Source organism: Quercus robur, chromosome 4, assembly GCF_932294415.1.
Source record: "Quercus robur chromosome 4, dhQueRobu3.1, whole genome shotgun sequence".
NCBI lineage: Eukaryota > Viridiplantae > Streptophyta > Magnoliopsida > Fagales > Fagaceae > Quercus > Quercus robur.
Window position 1 is genome coordinate 78,615,607 of NC_065537.1, and position 22,028 is coordinate 78,637,634.

At 33.9% G+C, this 22,028-nt stretch overlaps 2 protein-coding genes and 1 long non-coding RNA gene across 3 annotated transcripts in view; all 3 read left to right on the forward strand.

Moving 5' to 3' along the window:
- Positions 1-15,823, forward strand: part of LOC126723860 (putative disease resistance protein RGA1) — a 120,997-nt gene extending 105,174 nt beyond the window's left edge. The window contains exon 15 of the mRNA XM_050427819.1: positions 15,539-15,823. The gene's annotated coding sequence lies outside the window, so the exon portion shown is untranslated. The remainder of the gene's footprint in view (positions 1-15,538) is intronic.
- LOC126723862 (putative disease resistance protein RGA4) overlaps positions 1-15,823 on the forward strand; it is a 66,773-nt gene extending 50,950 nt beyond the window's left edge. Inside the window, exons 2-11 of the mRNA XM_050427820.1 lie at positions 7,565-10,374; positions 10,469-10,564; positions 10,778-10,906; positions 11,110-11,223; positions 11,396-11,650; positions 11,786-13,852; positions 14,121-14,198; positions 14,303-14,568; positions 14,788-15,110; positions 15,200-15,823. Coding sequence (XP_050283777.1) covers positions 7,565-10,374; positions 10,469-10,557 — 2,899 coding nt within the window. The 3' untranslated portion in view covers positions 10,558-10,564; positions 10,778-10,906; positions 11,110-11,223; ... (4 more) ...; positions 14,788-15,110; positions 15,200-15,823. The remainder of the gene's footprint in view (positions 1-7,564; positions 10,375-10,468; positions 10,565-10,777; positions 10,907-11,109; positions 11,224-11,395; positions 11,651-11,785; positions 13,853-14,120; positions 14,199-14,302; positions 14,569-14,787; positions 15,111-15,199) is intronic.
- Positions 15,824-16,746: 923 nt separating this feature from the next.
- On the forward strand, positions 16,747-21,258 carry LOC126723867 (uncharacterized). The gene is made up of 4 exons (XR_007654501.1): positions 16,747-18,756; positions 19,431-19,708; positions 19,787-19,917; positions 20,014-21,258. It is a non-coding gene; the product is annotated as an uncharacterized LOC126723867 (long non-coding RNA).
- Positions 21,259-22,028: the final 770 nt, after the last annotated feature.

Below are 22,028 nucleotides of genomic sequence, written 5' to 3' on the forward strand. Positions count from 1 at the left end.
CATGATATGTTGTTTAGTGATTTTAGTTTGAGAAATTTCTATTATTTCCAATCATGGTATATTTTTGTACCATTTATGGTTAAAGTTTGTATGCACTAATTTAATTTTGGGATGAAATTTAAGTTGTGCTGGATGCAAATATAGAGCATGTGTCCTCTAAATTCTACATAACAAGTTTTGTTTTGCATCTTTATTAGTATATGTGTAACAAATTACCATTGAGTTTTGAGATTGGAAGTATTAATTTGGAATCCATGTGATTATTATCTATATAGAACTAGACATGTTCAATGGTAGTTACGTTGTATGTATTTGTTTTTCATTACATGTGCGACTCAAGGATTTTGTTTTCTCTAATCTTAAATTGTCCACATATAGTATTTTACAATATGCCAATGTGGACTAGTGGGTAATTTGACTAAAATACATGCCATGGCACTTAAAGTGTTCATAAATTTGATTTTGATTTTGATATTCATCAAGTGCTCATCCAAGTATTTATGTTTGTTTCCTAGATAGAAAACCTTAATTATTTGGAAAATAATTAGTAACAGTATGGTGGTTCATATGACAAACATGCCTCAATAATTTGTACAATTTTCAATTGTAAATTGCTTTAGAGACAATTTTTTGTGGATCAATATATTTGGCATGATAAAACAAATGATCCTTATATTTTGGAAACCATAATCTTTTACAATAAATTATGGGGATAAATGTGTTGCATGTAAGTTTGAAATTATTTCATAAAGTTTATTGTTACACTTACATATGAGATTTGGATCATTCAAGTGAGTAATTTATTTAAGTGCATTTTAGGTTTCTTTGCACTTATCATGTATTTAAGTATTATTTCATGTCATTTTGGAGTGCATACTGTCATGATCAATATTAGGATTGGTTGATCTTTATGATGCTACTTGAAGTGGTGAATATCAAAATGACATGGGAGTGGCCATAGCATCCTAAGCCATGATGATAATCACATCAAGAAATTTTTACAAGACTTCATTAGGTACAAAGGCATCTAAGTGGCAATTAATTCATGAAGATAATGACTTGGCCCCATAGGGAGGTTATTATTTTTATGATTTAACTGGAATAAAATGGTGAATGTAGCATTAAGATGAGATTTTTCCTAGGCCCATAGGTATGGAAAATTTGATTCTTAGTGTTTATATTTACTAGTTTTATGAATAAAGTTTTATAGTAAATTCATGCATGATGCGCCTCTATCCATAGGAAGGTCGAATTTACTACTAAATTGGCATTGGTTAATTTAGAATTAAAGTTTAAGTTTCATAGCATTAAAGTTTATATTCTTTGGGTTTGTGGATCTATGTTTTGGTACTCACGTGGATGAATCACCCATCTTATTGAATAAAATATGTCAAATGAGAAATTAAGTACAAGGGTGGGAGTGATCTAATTGCTCAAGAGTAAAAACTTGAGAATTTATTCCTTTAAGGTAAAGGTTTTGTGAAAGTTATTTATATTAGTTTACAAGATCCATTAAGGTTTGACTCCCAATAAAAGTTTTATATTGCAAAATTTAGGCATATAGGCATCCTACTAATGGTATATAAAGGTACACCAACTTTGTTGTGCCATTTGGTTTTATTGGGCACATTGTTAATCAGTGTATATACCTTAAGATTAGTGGGAGTAAATGCATTGTTTTTACGCCTAAATATGTGACATACTACTTGGAAGTAGTGATTTTATTTTGTCATGTAAGATATCCTACATGCTATGAAGTTATAAGACAGGCATTATGGATAGGTCTTAAGGTTGTCGATTTTATGATGAGACCTTTAAAGATTTTTTCAAAGATAACTTGGCTATAATTTTCTTCTCTAAGGACAATGAATGTGAAAGCCGAAATAAACATATCGACATAAAGTAACTCAGACTAAGAGAGAGTTTTAAGAAATTAAAAGTGTCCATTGTGTTAAAATTATTGAGCTAATATATATTAATTCCATAACTAAAGGTTTGCCGGCAAAGCAATATAAAAGTCTTTTGGACATAAGGAACCTATTAGCTCATTTAATGTTTAATTTCTCTCTAATTATTCTATGTTTTGGACACATATTTGGTTATTTTTGGAGAAGAAAATATATGATTTTTATTTTGTGCACATAAAGTATATATATATATATATATATATAAAGTTTATTTAATCCATGGGGATAAATAAAGAACAATATCCGTGGGGATGTTTAGAGGAGGACCCGAATGGCTAATAGGTAGTCCATTCATAAAGAATTAATGGCCCATAAAGTACTCACGTAAATATTACCATACATTGTAATACATGGAAGGAAGTACTCGTTATAATTAAGGGTATTACCGCCATGATTCATGTATTGGATTCTTTATTTGAGTGGGAGCATTTCACAACTAGTGACATGGATAATATCATGGCTATAGCATAATGATAATCACTTATTGAGTTATTTAAATTTCATGTGGGCCAAGTGGGAGAATGTAGGATTATATCTCCTTAAAGAGAATTTTATGTGGCCCACATTTGAGTGAAGATGAAACTCATGTCTTAAGTTTCTTATTTCATGTCTTAAGTTTCCTATTTGTGAAAGTTACATGTTAGATGTAACATCCTTTAGTAACTCTCAAATGGTGTAACCCATTTGGTTAATAAACACCATGAAGTTACAACTTTTAAGCTCCTTGATGGAAGGAGAGTTATGGAAATCTTCATTTAAAAGGGTCCCTAGTCTAGCCTATGTATATAGCCTGTCTCCATCAAAAGGATATATGTAAAGTAAAGGTCATAGACTAGAAGACACATTTTATAAACACTATTATCATATAGTGAGTCTTCTGTTTCTCTAAACACTTAAACAACTATAGTTGAAGGTATGTCTATGTTATTTTGTTTCCGTTGCACTCTGAATTTTGTCTTACATATTAATCATATCCCTAGAGTTGGTGATCTACTTTTTTGTCGACTTCGAAAAAAAATTAATTATGCTGTTATTGAAAATATCTCTGAGGATTTTTTCTTAATATTATTTTATATTTCCCTTATTAATTTGCATGACAATCCTAGATTGCGATGTTTTTGTTACTTTGGCCACTGTGTACATGGAATACAGTCATCTAGCCTTTATGTCCAAAGAACACTAATGTTTGTTTATTTTTTATCAGAATAGAACCGGGCAAGTTCAACCTGTAAGCATAGTATGGAGAGAAATCTTCACATGTTGCAAAGAGCATGGTTTTTAGATCCGGATCGTTTAAAGAAAAAAAAAGTTTAAGATTTTTAAGGTTCGACTGAGATTGACCGAGGTTGAACTATGACGATGTTATAATTAATTTAGTAATTAATTAAAATACAAATAGAGGTATATTAAATTTATAAATACTAGATGAATATACTAAAAATAATTGAAACAAAATTTATAATAAAATTTCATGATATTATAAGTGTGGGAGCCAGTTAGCTAGAAGGTACTATTAAAACTGTACGTATTGGGCCTATGACCCAATCTGAGGATATTTACTAGTTCGAGGATGGTCATATAAGGTTATTATGGGAATGGTAGAAGAAGAAGAAATAAAGATTGTATATGATAGTCCAAAATATGTCCGAAGAGAAAAGTCATATCAGAAATGGAGATCCGAGGTCAGTAGGAATGTCCTATCATCCTGAAATATTCTTCAAGGTTGCATCATGGTTAGAAGTCAGATATTGGATAAGAGAGGAGTAGAGGGAGGCAACAAATATCTACAAAAGCTGCTACCTCCACATTAAATGCATCCTATCTAACTTTCTGGCCGCATTAATATGGAGGTGATACCTGAATAATGGTGAAGTAGCCTTATAGCTACTAGTTGAAGGTTCTAAGAGGTGTTGGATGGGACAAGAAGGAGTTCCTAGAACCTAACCTACACGTGTGTGGTGGGGATAATACCAAAATTATAGTATATAACATGGAAAGGTGGCCTAAAGAAAAGGGATCGGAAAACCAAGAAATCTTTGTAATAATCCTTCAAACTCTTGTAATCTTGATCATCAATTTAACATTATAACATAGCTCTTCGGACTGTGCTGATGACAGATTTTCTTACCTTACTTGTTTTTGATTCTCTTAAATAAACTACTGTTATTGTCTTTATTACTGAATAGAACTAGTTCTTTCACCCACGCTCTACAAATTCATTGTTTGGGCTCGTTGGACTAAAACCCAATCATATATTGGGTCCAATCCAAATTCAATCCTTACAATAAAGTTAATATAAAATAGTACAACATAAATGAGCCTGGAAAAAAAAATTGTATAATAGTCTATCAAGTCTAAATCATTTTGATTAAATAAAAAAAATCACTTTTAATTATTTTAGTAAATTTTCATGCAAAGGCATTATTCTTAAATTGCAAGTAAATTTATCAAAGAAATAAAATTTAGTAATATTTAATAAATTGAGAGAAAGGTAATGGAATAAGTTGAAAAATTGTAAATAATATAAATTTAAAATAAATATAATAATACTTCAAAATTGTTCGCAAGAAACCTAAATGGTGTGTTACTAGGTCAGAGCACCAGCTATGGTTCTTATATTAGGCCTGAGGTCTCATGTTTTCGATTGCATTTGCTTTTTGAAGTGCCTAATCAAAGTCCATAGCACAGTTATGATTTTGTTTTCATTTTTATTTATTTTTATATCCTGTTCTTACGAAAGAAAATTGAAAAGCTACATCATTTTTAATTAACCAAAATTAAATAAAAACCATTAGGTCTAAGTACACTATAAAAGATATCATGTGTTTTCAAAGTTCCATAGTTAAGTTTGAGCGTTACTTAATGCAGCAAGTTATTTTGTATTTGCACTACAAAAAAAAGGTTCTATGGCCGCGTTTTTAAAACGTGGCTATATGTCAAAAAAACGTGGCTATAGCCTATAGCCGCGCTTTTTTAGGCCACGCTTTCTAGTGTGGCCTAAAACCTGTGACTATAGGACTCACGGTCCTATGGCCACACTTTTTAACCGCGGCCCAAGACCAGGTCCTATAGCCGCGTTTAAAACGCGGCCTAAGGTTGTGGTCTTGGGCCGCATTTTAAACGCGGCCTAAGGTTGTGGTCTTGGGCTGCGTTTTAAACGCGGCCCAAGGTTTAACCTTAGGCCACGTTTAAAACGCGGCTATATACCCTTAAATTTTTTAAAAAAAAAAAAAACTTTGATTACCAAAAATTAATTTTCGGTAATCAAAAGTTTTTTTTTTTAAATTAAAATTAAAATTTTTAAAATTAATGCTTTCAAACTTTAAAATTTCAATTTTAAATAAATAAAGAAATTCAAAACAAAAATACAAACCCAGCAAATTCAAATTCAAACAAAAACCCAGAAAATTTCAAAATTAATCAACCACAACATGTTCTAAAATACAAGAAAACAGTACAAGAACACAAACAAAACATCTCCTTCAACGAAATCAACCCAAACTGAACACAAACTATTCAAGGAAAACAAAAGCACAAGCTCAAAAATACAAAAATCCCCATAACAAAAACACAACCAAAAAGAGTCCATATGCTCAACCAGAGAAATAGAGGAGATGAAAAGGTTATAGAAACTCAGTAGGCCAACGGCGGCGCTCAAGCGTCGCGATCGACGCCGATCGCCAACGCTCGGCGTCGATCGACGCTTGAGCGTCGCGATCGCCAACGGCGGCGCTCAAGCGTCGCGATCAACGCTTGAGCGACGCTTGAGCATCGCTTGAGCGTCGCTTGAGCGTCGCGATCGCGACGCTTGAGCGTCGCGATCGCACACTTGAGCGTCGCCGTTGGCGATCGACTCTTCAGCGCTGGCGTCACCGTTGAGCGTCATCGGCGACGGCTGAGCTCAACGGCGACGGTGTTTGTGGTTTGTGTTTGTGTTTTTTTTTTTTTTTTGACCGAAATGGCTCTTGGTTGAAATGTTTTGTGGCTTTGGGTTTCTTTTTGGTGTGCTATTAGTATTGAATGGCCCCAGTTAAGGAAAAGAAAAAAAAAAAGTTTGTCAAAAAATAAAGTACGGAGGTCCTTAGGCCGCGTTTTTAGCTCAAAAAAACGCGGCCTAAGAACCCGTCTATGGCCACGCTTCTAAAACGCGGCCACAGTTAAGGAAAAGAAAAAAAAATTTGCCAAAAAATAAAACACGGAGGTCCTTAGGCCGCGTTTTTAGCTCAAATAAACGCGGCCTAAGAGCCCGTCTATGGCCACGCTTAAAAAACGCGGCCTAAGAACCTGTCTATGGCCTCATTTTTAAAATGCGGCCATAGTTAAGGAAAAGAAAAAAAAAATTTGCCAAAAAATAAAACACGGAGGTCCTCAGGCCGCGTTTTTGGCTCAAATAAACGCGGCCTAAGACCCCGTCTATGGCCACGTTTAAAAAACGCGGCCTAAGATCCCGTCTATGGCCCCGTTTTTATGAAACGCGGCTTCAGTCCATCTTGGGCCGCGTTTTTTATAGCCACAGCTTAAAAAACGCGGCCTAAGACCCCCGCGTTTTGTAGTGTTGGTATTGAATATGGTTATTATGTTTGTTTGTTTTGTCATTTAGGAGACTAGTTTTGACAAACCAGCAACCATCACCACCACATCCCAACTGTATCTTAATTCCTACATTTAATCTTCATCCATTTTTAAAGCCCCACTTAGTTGGAAGTTAGTGAAATTAAAAAGCTAATTAGAGTTTTGTAGTTCAATTATTATTGTATTTTCAACCAAGATATCCAAATTCAAATAATTTTTTTTTCTATTATAACAATCGAATTTATTAACTACTACCGGGTCTTGTTGCCTAAGTGGTATCCGGTTCACCTAGTAACCATTAGAGCGGGTGTTCTATTTCCCGCAATAAACAATTACCCAGCAAAAAGGAAAAAAAAAAAAAAAAAATCGAATTTATTAACCCACAAAAAAACAAAAAAAAAGTTCAGCCACCAACCACCCATGTGATGCTTGTGGTAATGGAAAAACAGTCATGGCCAAATGGGCGTCTTACGTACGCATATGCTTATAAATACCGCTAGTTTATTATAAAAATCAGAAGTTTAGAACAGAACCTGCAAGCAAATCATTCTGTCTAAGCCATCCTACTTTTAAACGATTGTTCTCATCTTACTTGCATTTAACTGTTTCAAGTGAGAAATGGCAGAAGGAGTTCTCTTCAACGTAGCTGAAGGAATCATTGGCCAACTGGGCCAACTAGCTCTCAAAGAGATTGGGCTGCTCTGGGGTGTCAAAGATGAGCTTGAAAACCTCAAAAACACGGTTTCAACAATCAACGCTGTGCTTCTGGATGCAGAGGAAAAGCAGGCGCAGAGCCATGCCATCAAAGATTGGGTGGCAAAGCTGAAAGATGTACTTTTTGAAGCAGACGACTTGCTGGATGACTTTTCCACCGAAGTTTTACGACGGGAAGTGATGACTGAGAATAAGAAAGCGAAAGAGGTACGCATCTTCTTTTCCAAATCGAACCAACTTGCATATGGTCTTAAAATGGGTCATAAGATTAAGTCAATTAGGGAGAGACTAGATGCTATTGCAGCGGATAGGAAGTTCCACTTAGAGGCACGTCCTAGGGAGACACAAGGCAGTAATAGGGGGAGAGAGAGTCATCATTTTGTACGTGCTGAAGATGTTATTGGAAGAGAGGTTGATAAGAAAGTCATCATAGAACGTTTATTATATTCCAATATTGAACAGAATGTTACAGTTCATTCAATAGTTGGACTCGGTGGACTAGGTAAGACCACGTTAGCTCAACTAGTCTTCAATGATGAAGAAATTAAAAGTCATTTTGAGAAGAAATTGTGGGTGTGCATCTCTGATGATTTTGATGTAGAAATAATTGTTAAGAAAATCCTAGAATTTGCAGAAGGTAAGAAACTAGAGAACTTGGAAAAGAACAAATTGATAAATGATCTTCAAAAAGAAATTAATGGATATAGATACTTACTTGTATTAGATGATGTGTGGAATGATGATTCAGAAAAATGGGATAAGTTAAAAGGACTTCTACTAGGTGGTGCAAGAGGCAGTAGAATATTGTTGACTACACGTGAGGAGAAGGTTGCAAAGATTTCAAAAGCTATTGATCTATGGTTTTTAAGGGATTTAAATGAAGAGGAGTCTTGGTCTTTATTTAAGCAAACGGCATTTGAAAATGGACAAGAACCAAAAAATTTAAGAATTAAGGAAATTGGAATGGAAATCGTTAGAAAGTGTAGAGGAATTCCACTTGCCATAAAGACTATAGGAAGCATATTGTACTTTAAAAACTCAGAAGAAGAATGGTTGTCCTTCAAAAATAATGAATTTTCAAAAATAGATCAAAAAGAAACTGACATCATACCTACGCTTAAGTTGAGTTATGATCATCTCCCATCAAATTTGAAACAATGCTTTGCTTATTGTAGTTTATTTCCAAAGGATTACCATATTGAAAGAAATAAATTGATCAAGCTATGGATGGCACAAGGATTCATTAAGTTGTCAAGTCAAAACCAATGCCTAGAAGATGTAGGTCATGAGTATTTTATGGAATTACTTTGGAGATCATTCTTTCAAGAACCTATAGAAGATATGTATGGCAATATACGTGTATTCAAAATACACGATTTGATGCATGATTTGGCGATATTAGTTGCGGGACAAGAGAGCACCACTTTAGGAATAAACAAGGAAAACATTGTTGAAAAAACTCATCATGTCTCCGTTGGTTTTGATTTAGGCTTATCATCACAAATTCCAACCTTGTTGTTTAAAGCAAAAAGGATAAGAACATATATTTTGCCAACTCCAGGAAAAATGGTGTGGAACCAGGAAACGTGTGATGCATTTTTATCAAGTCTTACATTCTTGCGCATGTTAGATTTGAGCCGGACTGGCTTTAGGAGTTTGCCACAATCTATTGGAAAGTTGAAGCATTTAAGGTATCTTGATCTTTCACATAACTATGCCATCCAGATGCTTCCTAATTCCATTACAAGTTTGCAAAATTTGGAGACACTAGATCTCTATGCTTGTTTTGGACTTACAGAATTGCCAAGAAATATTACCAAATTAGTCAACCTTAGGCATCTTGACATCTCTCATTGTAGCAAATTGACTCATATGCCATGTGGATTGGGTCAATTGACTAATCTTCAATCACTATCTCAGTATGTGTTGAGTACGGACTCTAGGCATGGTGAATTGATGGAACTTCAAGGACTAAATGGTTTGAGAGAAAATCTAAGTATTAAAAATCTGAGACATGAGAAAGATACCGCATTAGAATGTGACGCTGCAAATTTGAAAGGGAAACAAAACCTCCATGGCTTGGAGTTGGAGTGGATAGAAGGAGGCGTAGATGACGTGGATGTTGAGTACGATGAGATGTCACTCAAACATTTGCAACCACACACAAGTCTTAAAAAATTGAAGCTATATCGGTACAGAGGAAGGGTATATCCAAGTTGGCTCTTGTCACTCACAAATCTTGTAGAACTTTGGTTAAGTGCATTGAAGAATTGGCAACACATGCCACCATTGCATCAATTTCCTTCTCTTAAAAGACTCATCCTAAGCAACCTTCCTTCTCTTGAATACATATCAAACAGTGTTAACCTTCCATCCCTAGAGTTGCTCAATCTTTTGTTTTGCCCTAATCTAAAGGGATGGAAAATGGACTCCATTGAGGAGGATAATGATGATGACAACAATCACTCTCTGCCTTCATTCTCTCGTCTTTCCATTTTAAATATTAGGGAGTGCCCTAAACTCTCTTCCATGCCTGTATTTCCGTGCCTTGAACGGCTGGGGCTGGTGAACTCTAATTTGAGCCCATTAGAGCAGACAATATCGAAAGGAATGATACATATGGAATCTCAAGAGAACCCAACAATAACAGTAGCAGACTCAACCTCTTCTACTTCTTCAACAACCTCCTCATTCGTCCCTCTCTCCAAATTAAAATTTTTGACTATTGGGCTAAAAAAAGGAGATCGTGATCGTGATCGTTTCCTTCGAAGTATAGCACATCTCACTGCAATTGAGGACCTAGGATTTCAATATTCTGATGAGATTGATTTATTTAATAATGGGAATGGGATGGAATGGCAAGGGCTGAAGAGGCTTAGGATTACCAGTTGTCCGAATCTGACTACCATACCGGAATGGATATGTAACTTCACATCTCTTCAATCACTTTACATTCAGCATTGCCCCAATTTGACGTCATTGCCTGAAGGAATGCCTAAATCTTTAAGTACACTATACATTGCGTATTGTCCCAAATTATTGGAAAGATGCAAGAGGGAAAAGGGTGAAGATTGGCATAAGATTGCCCACATCCCAAACTTTCAGTATGAAGATGATTCAGGTATTAAATCTCATTATAAATAACAAAATTTCCTCTTTCACCCTCTTTACTTTTGTAGCTAAATTTTTCCTAATTATTAAATTTCATTATGCAGAACAAACTGATAAGAAGAAGGAACCTGAGCTTAAGACTCGGCGCTTAACTAAAATTTTGGGGAGTTGCAGTTGTTCAACAAGTCAATAACTCAGTGGTAATTATCTAGGAGTGGTTTCTTGTATCTTTTTGTCAACTAATAGAATTTTCATTCCTTACATGATTTATTCATGTCCCAAACAACACTAAGGAGAAAGAATATGGGAATTCCTTCCTCTGTTTCTTCATTCAAATAAATTATGTGCTTTTATCTCAAAGCAAGTTGATGTGGTGAAGTATTTCAGTGTTTTACTTTTCATGTTGTAAACAGAGTGAAAATCAGCACTTGGCAATATTGGGATAATATTTTTGTGGAGAAAATCAGCCCTTGGCAATATTGGGATGATATTTTTGTGGAGAATTATAAGTGGCAATCACATTGCAAGATTAACTTGTGCAGGTATTTTATTGGTTCAATTCTTTCTTATATATAAACCTCACCAATTTTTTTTTTTAATTTCTACCAAAAAAAATATATGAAAATCACAAGGGAATGCGTTCTTAGTACTAATGTTTCATTCCTATGTTTTAGGCTAGCTAAGTTTGGATTGAAAACACACTATTTACCATATTTCATCTGACTTTTTTGTTATAATATGATAGATTGAGTTGGACTTAGACCATAAGTTGATGTTCCTGGTAGCAATACCTGACAAAGGAACCTGCCATTTCCCAAGTGGTTGCTTATTCACCTTCTTGAATTCACATGTTATACAGGTAAACAAATACTAGGTCTTTTATTTACTTTTACATCTCATTGTTCGTTTGAAGCCAAAAAAAAAAAAAAAAAACACTATTTTCACGATGGCAGATTCTTCAAAATGATTACTGTAGTTTATGATGAAAGTAGAGATCCAATGTCTGTTTATTACTTCTCTTATCCATACAGACACAAGAAAATTACATTCTCATTTGAAGAGAGGAGCTTAGAGTATGTAATCCAAAATGGTACTTATTGAATGATGCTCGGTGAAAATGGTCCACATTGAGCTGATACAGCTTATATCCCTGTTGCTGAAATCGAATTCAAAAGGATTTATCAGTACTCCATATAAGGATGAGGGCTGCATTTCAGTTTGTGACAAGAGCAACCAATATCATCCCTTAGATCTGTGAGCTTGCCACCCCAACAGTTTTGGAAGGGGTTAAGTGTTATTCTACAGTATAGTGGGAAATAAATGTCAGGTGGATATTAACTAACTTTATCAGCTTTTCTTTTCTCTTAGATGACTGATTCTAATAACGTGCAACTTCTCCCATGATTATCTTTTATATGCAGCCATTTAGCAAACATTTTGGTCACCTAAATGTAGAGATAAGCACCAATTCATGAGAGGGTTGCGGAAATCATGGAGGGATCCTGCATCATCCTTGGATATAACAGCCAGGCTGTAATTGGAAAGGTTCATACATCCAAGAATGAATCCAAGTGACTGCTCAGACCCTAGAGAGAAATTAAGACCTTAAGGATCTTACAGTCCAAATGCTTCTATAGGTTCATTCATATCATTTTAAACTCAATCCTCTATAAATTTATCAATTATAATTGACCAACTTCATTGTTGCGTTTTGTTTCAAGTATTGTTGATTTTACTTATGCATGTGGAAGGAATAGGATCTTTGAATAATAAAATGGTTAAGAGTTTACTAGTAGATGTTTCTTCAAATAGAGTTGGTTCTACAATTATATATGCAGCAACATAAAAAAATTGATAACACTTTAGTGGCTAAAGCTCCTAAATGAAGACATGTGCATGCACAACACATAAATGTATGTACTGATATATGAATATCCTCTAGGCCTGGCTTCTTCCTACAAGAGTGCATTTTCTGCTGGTTGAAACTACAGCCTTTAAGATGTATGAGACCATTAGGAGGAAGTCATTGATACTTATGAAGCTATAGGAAATATAAAGTTGATATAAATGGAGATGTAGAATTTAATAACGTTTATTTCAGATATTTAACTTTACTAAATGAACAAATATATTTAATGGGTTCTATTTCTATCCCAGCTGGCAAAACTTGAGCTTTTGTTGGACAAAGCAGAAGTAGAAAGTCATCAGTTACTAGTTCTCTAGAGAAATACTGTGATCTTCAGGTGGGAAAACTTCTTATAGATGATATTAAACTTAAAGAGTTTCGGAATAAATGGAGTGGGGGAAATTTGGTCTTGTCAGCCAAGAATCTTGGTTCATTGTGTCAACCATCAAAGATAATATTGCATACATAAAGGATGGCACAGCTACTGAAGAAATAAGAGTTGCAGCTGAACTTGCCAGTGCGTTGTTTTACTGATATTTCCGGAGGTTCTAAGTTATGGTCCATGACTGTTCTTTAGAAGATCCTTCCATATTGGTAATCATATAAGTTGTTAACATATTTTGAAATTTGCAGCTGAGTGGACACCATGGGTGGTGAAGCACAAAACTCATTTGTCTGGTGGACAGAAGCAAACTGTTTCCATAGAAAGAGCAATTTCTAAACACCCATGGATTTTCACTTCTAGATGAAGCTAAAAGTGCATTTGATGCTGATTTTGAGGGAATAGCACAAGAGGCATTGTACATGAAGGTTTGCAAACTACTGTTTTTGTTGCTCATCATTTGAGCATGATCAATAATGAGTTAATGACAATATGATTGCTGTCTTTCATAGGGGATAGATGTTTGAAAAAGGAATTTTAACAGTATGGTCATACCATATTCTCTTTAATCACATCTAGAGTCATTTTCATGTGTTTGATCCAGTAATTTTATTCTGTAAACTATAGTCTAGTTCACCAATGTGGCACTATATATCATATGATTTAGGTATATGAATTCTGAATTTTACATTTTAACCAAAAGAAACCTATAGAATTGCATATAATTAATTCTTTGCATTTTTTTTTAATGAATTATTGGTCTATATCCTGGATATTGTAAGCATTCCTTTTTCCTTCCAAACTTTTCTATGAAGCTAACACAATTGACTAAAAGCTTATAAGACAATTTTAAGACTTTTAGCATTAATTTTCACCCTTAAATTTGTCTTAAAATATTTTATTTTTTCTGATTCATTATCATATCGCAAATTCCAACCCTATTGTGAGAAGCAGGATATACACTATGAACTCGTCAAGGATCCTGATCATGAGGCATACATCCAGCTTATACAATTGCAAGAAGTTAAGGAGTCAAAACAAGCTGCACATTGTCGGCAGCATCACAAAGTACTATTAATCTTTCTGATAGTCAATTCAAAAAATGTTAGTCTTACATCCATAAGCCAGGGATCATTTGAAGCTCAAATAGCTGCCTTGACTTAGCAAGGTGGCAAAGCAACATCCTCAGGTGTTTCGCAAGTAAGTAGTCCTTTCAAAATTTTCAATCTTTCTTCCAACACTAGTGAAAGTTTCAAGAAGCAGGATATTCATTCCCATCAAATTGGTCAATAAGTTTTAGAATTATATTTAGTTTGTGTTTTCTTTGCTTTAACCATGCCACCATCCATGGAAGCTATGGCAACCAAGTTTTACGGCTATTGATTCTAGCAAAAGCCAAAGTTATTGCTGCTTTTTTATTAACAATGATAAATTCAAAGTTAAACATCGACCTAAGTGATGTGTCCAGGATGATAAGGAATATACAAAGAGAGATATTGAGCTCCATCAAGTAGGCTTTAAGTATCCATCTAGACTAGATATTCAGGTTTTCCAATAACTCAGCTTTGCTATTCATACTAAGTACTAGAGTTAATTTTTCAACAAAATGATCAAGTCATAATTGTATTGTTTTGACTCTTATCCTTTCAGAACGTCATGGTTGTTAGAAAAGGTGGAAATGGAGGATGCATAGTGACTACAATGTGCAAAGATTTTTAATCTTAAATCAGCTCATTTGATGGAATTGAAAATCTGAAAGGTTAAATTGAAGTGGATTGAGTAGACTGATTGGTCTTGTCAGTCAAGAATCAGTTTTGTTCAATGACTTTATCCATGCCAATGCTGTAGATGAGGAAGAAAGTGCAATGAGGTGGAAACCATAGCTGCATCAAAGTTTCATTAGAGACTTACGACAGGTTTGTAGAGAAAAATATTCTACTAAATTCATCATTCTATAGTTCTTAATGATACAAGTAACAAAGTCGATTGAGCAACTATTGAGTAAAACATCTCTATAATTGATAAATGTAGGATTATAATTTTTTTTTTTTTTAGGAGTTTAGCATTTTCTTGTGAGTCTTCCAGACCTCATTGGACCATACTGCTTCATTTAGTTTCTGTCAAATAAAATGCAGGACTATCATATCATGGTAATACTATAAGGATTCCAATTATCCAGCGGGCAGAAGAAACGAGTAGCCACTAGATGTCCAAGATACTATTTTAAACAAGGCTACAAATACTCTCAAAGCTGAATCTGAACAAATAAATCAAGATGCACTGAACCAAGTGATGGTGAACCAGGCTACAACTGTCATGACCTGTCCATTATCTAAAGGTGATCAAAATAAAATTATCAGAGAGAAAGGAGAGCTTGAGATTTTGATTGTGAATTTGCCACCTTGACAAACTGAGAAGGGCCAGTGTTTTTTGCTGCAGAGTTGCAAATAATAATAAGGTAGAAATTAATTAGAAACAACTCTATCAAGTACTTTTTAAATGATTGATCCTATGTACCATGCAACTTGTCTCATGGTTGAATTTCAGGTCCAGGCATTTCACAAACAGTTAGGTCACATGTCAAGCAGATATGAAGTTAATTGCTATCGCCTAGTGGTGCAATCAGATGCAGACAAATCTGTTACTAGCTTAATGGAAATTCATCTACTATCAATGTTCCTGCGCTTCAATTCTGTAAGAGAGAGAAACTATATACCTAGTTATTAATCTAAAAGCTAATGAGGAACAACCAGAAATTAGATCTCAGAGTCTTGCATGTGTTCAACAAAAGAAAAACTCCTAGTACACTCTACAGAGGCACCCTCCCATAACCAAGTGCAGAGCTAAACCTGAAACAATGTCTCAGCCTTTCAGGGGTAACAATAGGTGTGCCTCGTCTACATAGCATTGTAGTACCATGCAGGCAGAGGAGAGAGGACATTGAGGGAGCAAAATGTTTTGTTCGCATGTGACAACGGCCTTGGCCAATAGAATTTTACCTGATGTGGTGTACACTATTCGCCTTCCCTTTATATAAGAGGAAGGAAAACTTGTATTAAGACATACATTAAGAAAATAGTGCACAAGAAGACTGGCTTGAGCCCGTGGTTTTTCTCTCTGTGTTCCTTTTCACAGAGAGTTTTCCATGTAAAAACTTGTTGGTTGCTCTCATTTTCCTTCGGGTTTTTTTTTTTTTTTTTTTTTTTTGTGCATTCTCCTACAAACCATTTGGAATTTAGACGTCCAAGACATTGCTATATAATGCTACAAATGCAATCAATCACTCAATTTTAATCACGGTGGTTAAAAATAGTGTTATATAATATAGAAATTATGCTACAAAATAGTGTTTCTCTACAGTAGTGGCAAATAATGGTAATGCGATTGTTAATTAAATTACTTTTTATTTTTTAGATAAGCGATTGTACGTAATGTGCAACTTGTCTCATGATTGTCATTTTAGTCATGTTCAAGAGAATATGAAATCCTCAGAGCTAGTAGCATAGAGCACATCTAACAAAATTGCCTACACTAATTTTTTTTTTTTTTTTTTTTTTTTGAGAAACGCCTACACTAAATTTTGGTCATCAATAAGAGTTGTGATTTAGTGCTCTGTACCATTTTTTACTTCATTTAGGAAGCTTTATTTCCAGTTCCAACTTCTAGTTGCCAAAATCAACTTTTTCTCTAAACCATTAAATCTCTAAAAAGGGAAATAGTAAATTAAATCCCCAAAATAAATATATCATAATTAAAGAAGAAAATTCTCATGGTTTGATCTTTAGTTGATCTAGAGTTTCTTGATATTACAGAAAAAAAAAAATTAAAAACGAAAATTCTAATGTTATTTTGAATTATTTGATATGTAGTTAATTTAGAGTTTCTTGATCTTAGTTCAATTGATAACTTTTACGTTTTATTAATTGTACAATAGTTTCCAAAAGCAATAAAGAATTTGTGTCTCATTTTTTATGTTCCACTTTATACACTACCAACCATAGTTTGCTACATATATATATATATATATATATATATATTCTTTCATTGTAAGTTGTAATTAGTGGAATATAATGTAGATTAGTTTATACTCCTAGTCCTAGCATCTCCTAGTGTTTCCAATAGAGTTGGAGATGAAATTTTTGTCTTTTTCCCTCTAAATAAAAAATTTAAGCATTTTGTCATTTTCAAGGAAAATTATTAAGTATTTCTGGAATGAATAGTTATTTCATTTTCAAAGTATGACCAATAATGGATCTAGTTCTCGCTCTTAAAAAATAAAATAAAATATAATAATGAATCCAATTTTAGTATTTTCATCTCAACTTGATTTATTGGTGTTATTCTAATAACTTAAATGACAAAAATAGATTTGGTGTTTAGCATAGTATAGTATCAACCATCAATTACTAATTGAATTTATTAATGTCAGAGGGGCCTCTCAAAAATCATAATTTTTAAAAATTTTATAAATTAAAGCAATGACGAAAAAGTATGTTTGATAAATATCTCAAAAAGAGTGATTCCTCTACTCTTTTTGCTTTTTGTTCTTAAGGTTGCAAATAAAATACACAACAGATTGCAGTATTTTGGGCATCATAAGCAAATTTTGAATGTGCAATTCTGGAGTCCTCTTACAATAGTGTATCTTTCCTAACTGTCAATAGAAAAATCTATTGAAATCTATAGTTTGTTATCTTGAAAAAATAAATATATTGTAGAAGCTAAGGTTTCTAACAAGTGGTCTTTTATGAGTAATTTATAAATTCACGTCAGATTTTAGTGCACAATATAGGCAAATTGAAATTTTCTCGCATATTAATAGCTTGAACAACTTGATGATTAGAGGTGATTGGATAGTTGTTGTAGCTGCAACCTGTTATTCCACCAGCATGGCACTAGACTAGAGAAGTTTTTAATCCAAAAACTAGCAAAAAATATTATCAAGACTACAATATAATATTAATTCCTACAATCCTGATTTTTCTTTTTCTCTTGTTGATTTTCCATTATAAAGCATGTTCAATTGTAAGCTAGACCATGAGCATTCATAATAAGTTGCTTATTTCTTCTTTAATTTAAACCATTCATATTTTGTTTAATTTGTTTTATGTATTTTATTAAATTCTATTATCAGTATATGTGTTATTGTTTTATCAAATTGTGAGAAGAGTAGAGAATAATATCCGTACAATTTAAAATTAGTCCATTAGAGACCAAGCAATGTTAAGAATGGCTCTAATAAGTAACAAGAGGAAAAGAAACATGGATACAAATACGGATATGAATATGATATGATATATGATGTTGTAACTTTTGCACTTTAAAATGAAGGGCTTTAAGTTCAAAGGACCCAGGTTGAATGGCTACATGCAGTGGCTTTCATGTTTTCATGGACCTTATGGCAGCTTGAGTAATTGACTTGGGCTTTATAAATGGGCCTTCACATCACAGTTGCACTACCTCTTCAATAAGCAATTGAAGAGATAGTTTGTTTACTGTTCTGACCCATCTTTGGGGGATATAAAAACTGTTAATTCTGCCAAGTGCCAGTTTGTTTGCTTCTTTAGAGCAGCGACTTCATGCATTCATGCTGAAGGTTCAAACTCTATCCATATTACTCCTACTGTGACCCTGCTTCTCACATTGCATAATTATATTCTTTGACAGAATGGATGTAGCTTCCAATTTAGAATCACTTGGTCTTCAAAAAAAAATTAGAATCACTTGGCAGTCCTATAATCTTAGGAAATTCATATTTTTGGATATAGGTTGATGATGTTGATGGATACCTCTTCCTTCTTGTTGATGGTGCACAACGTGTCTTCCATCTTCTTCTTCTTCCTCTAGAGGCATGGCAAATCGGCAAAGTGGACACCATCGGCGAACACGGAGCCAATTTTGGATACACGCAGAATGAAACTTATGCTTACATGGCATCTCTCTGGCCTCACTACCGACCTCAAACTGTTCCAAACAAATCGAGCAGTCTTGAGACTCCTCCGCCATCACTGTCACACTTGGCATGGACTACCACCGAGTTGTCATGGTAGTCAGATGGAGAGAGAGAGCTTTGGTAGTGGTTCTTATCACTTCTTTTGTGAGAGGTGAGCCCAAAGATTTATATAACTTAATGGTTTGATTAATGATTATGCATATTTAAGTACATGAAATTTACTGTCAGTAACTTTTATTTGATAGAATAGTTTGCATCAAACCACGGCTTAGATTTTTTTCTAGGAATGATATATTTCAGGGATGGTATTCATTTTATGCCCCTGGTCAGTGAGAAAGTTTGGGAAGACAATGATTATAAAATCCTAACTTCTATTTTTTCTTTTAAGCCAAAATTGATAAGCATCCTACTGAATTCATATTCAAAAAGAGGAGCTTAGATTCTAAAATCCATAATGGTACTTATTGAATGATGCCAGGTGAAAATGCTCCGGTATGACCTGAGACAGCATATATCACCATGAGGCTGAATTGAATTTAAAAGGCTCCATCCATACTCCATAAAAAGGTTGAGAGCCACAATTCAGTTTGTTAATTTACAAGTTATTTTGAGTTCTAAACGTTCTAATGTTGGATAATGAGCAATCAATATCATACCCTAGAGCTGTGAGCTTGCCACCCCAACAGTCGAAGGGCTCTTTTTTTTTTTTCATGTAGTAGAGTGGCAAATAAATGTTAGGCCGATACTAATTAACTACCTAACTTTATCAACTTCTTGTTTCTCTTTAGATGACCAACTTCTCACATGATTACCTTTTATATGCAGGCATTCAGCAAACATTTTGGTTCAGGCAGATACGTAGTAGATAGGCACAACCTAAATGCAGCACATGGTCACTTGTGAAATGTAGAAAAAAAGCAGCAATCTATGAGAGAGGTGTGAAAATCAAGGAGGATTCTACAACGTGCTTGGATATGTGCAAATATATTTAATTGATTCTATTTCTATATTCCAGATGGCAAAACTTTGGTTTTGGTTGGACAAAGCAAAAGCGCCGGAAGTCAACAGTTATCGGTTCTTCAAAGTGATACAATGATCTTCAGGTGGGCAAAGTTCTTATGAATAATATTAATCTCAAAAATTTCAGATTAAATGGAGTAGGGAAAATTTGGTCTTGTCAGCCAAGAACCCTTGTTCTTTTCATCCACCATCAAATATAATATTGCATATGGAAAGGTGGTGCAAGAATTGAAGAAATAAGAGATGCACAAGAACTTGCCTATGCTGGTCTTTTACTGATACATTGCTTGAGGTTCTAACTTCTCGTCCATGACTGTACTATAGATGATCCTTTCATCTTGATAATCATCTAAGTTGTTAATATATTTTGGAAATTTGAAATTTGCAGCTAAGTGGAATCCATGGGTGGTGAAGCACAAGACTTATTTGTCTTGTGGACAGAAGCAAACTGCTTCCATGGCAAGAGCAATTTCTAAACACCAATGGATTTTAACTTTTAAATGTAGCTGAAAGTGTATTTGATGCTGGTTTTGAGAATATAGCACAAGAGGCATTGGACATGAATGTACGCAAACTATTGTTCTAATTGCTTATCATTTGAGCATGATCAAGAAGGCCAAAATAATTGATGTCTTTCATAGACAATAGATGTTTGAAAAAGTAATGTTAAAACTATAGTCATAACATACTCTCTTTAATCACATCTTGAGCCATTTTCACGTGTGTCTCAAGCAGTAATTTTATTTTCTATAAACTATAGTCTTTGTTCACCGCAGGGGCATAATTTATCTTTTGACCTAGTTATATGAATTCTAAATTTTACATTTTAACAAAAAGAAACTATAATAATGCATATAATTACTTTTTTTATATTATCTTTATGAATTATTGGCCTATGTCCTAGATAGTGAAAGCATTTATTTTTTTCTCCCAAACTTTTATATGAAGTAACTCAATTGACTAGAAGTTTAAAAAACAATATTAATACTTTCAGTATTACTGTTTGCCCTTGTCTGAAAACATAGACCTAAGTAGCAAAAGACAAAGCTGTTGATGCTTCCTTATTAGCAATGATAGATTCAAAGTTAATGAATCATACAAGGGAAAAATCATGTATGCTTTAGATATCCATCTAGGCTAGATATTCAGGTGTTCTAAAGCCTTAGCTTTGCCATTCATTTTGGCAAAGGTTAAATTTTATTTTCAAATTGTGTTTTACCACCCATTTACTTCTATACAGCATTAGCAACAAAGCAGTACTAGTTTTTTTTTTTTTTTTTTAATTGATCAAGTGGTAATTGGGAAAAAAAAACAGATTAATCAAGACATTATTGTAATGTTGTCACTCTTTTCTTTCAAAATGTCATAATTGTTGGAAAAATTGGAAATGGGCAATGCATAGTGACTGCAATATTGCAAAGATTGTTTGATCCTAAATCAGGTCACCTGATGGAATTGAAAATTGAAGGGTTAAATTGAAGTGGATGAGTTGATAGATTAGTCTTGTCAGTCAAAAATCAATTTTGTTCAATGACTCATCCATGCCAACACTGCATAAAAGAAAGAAGAAAATGAGAACGAGGTGGAAAGCAAAGCTACATTAAAGTTACAAATGCACAAAGGTTTGTGAGTGGCTTACAACAGGTTAGTACAGCAAAATATTCTTCTAAACTCATCATTCAATAGTTCTTAATGATCCAAGTTACCAAGTCAATTGAGCTACTTCAAAGTAAAACAACATTTAATAGCTTTCAATGGATAAAGAAAAATGGAAGCATTATTACTTCAATCTTTTTCCTCTCTACAATTGATAAATGTAGGGTTATAAATTTTTGTTTTGGAGTTTAGCATTTGCTTACAGACTTATTGGACCATACAGCTTCATTTAGTTTCTGCCAAATAAAATGCAGGACTATCATATCACGGTAATACCATGAGGATTCCAATTATCCAACAGTCAGAAGAAACAGGTAGCCATTAGATGTCCAAGATACCAAATACACTCAAAGCTGTATCTGAACGTATAATTGAAGATGCACTGAATCGCATGATGGTGAACCAGGCTACAACTGTCGTGATCTGTCCATTATCTGCATGGTGATCAAAATAGAATTATCAAAGAGAAAGGAGATCTTGAGAATTTGATTGTGAATTTGCCACCTTGACAATGCAAGAAGGCCGTGTGTTTTTCTGCTGTATAATATAATATTACGACCTGATCCTTTCTTACTAAAGTCATTTGCAAAAAATTTCCTATACCAAAATTTTCTTATATTTCAGGAGGTAAACTTGCAATCCTGATTTTCTTTTTTTTTTCTTTGATTTTATTAAATTGTAAGCTACACCATGAGCATTCATAAGTTAATTATTTCTTCTTTAGTTTATATTATTCATATTTATTTT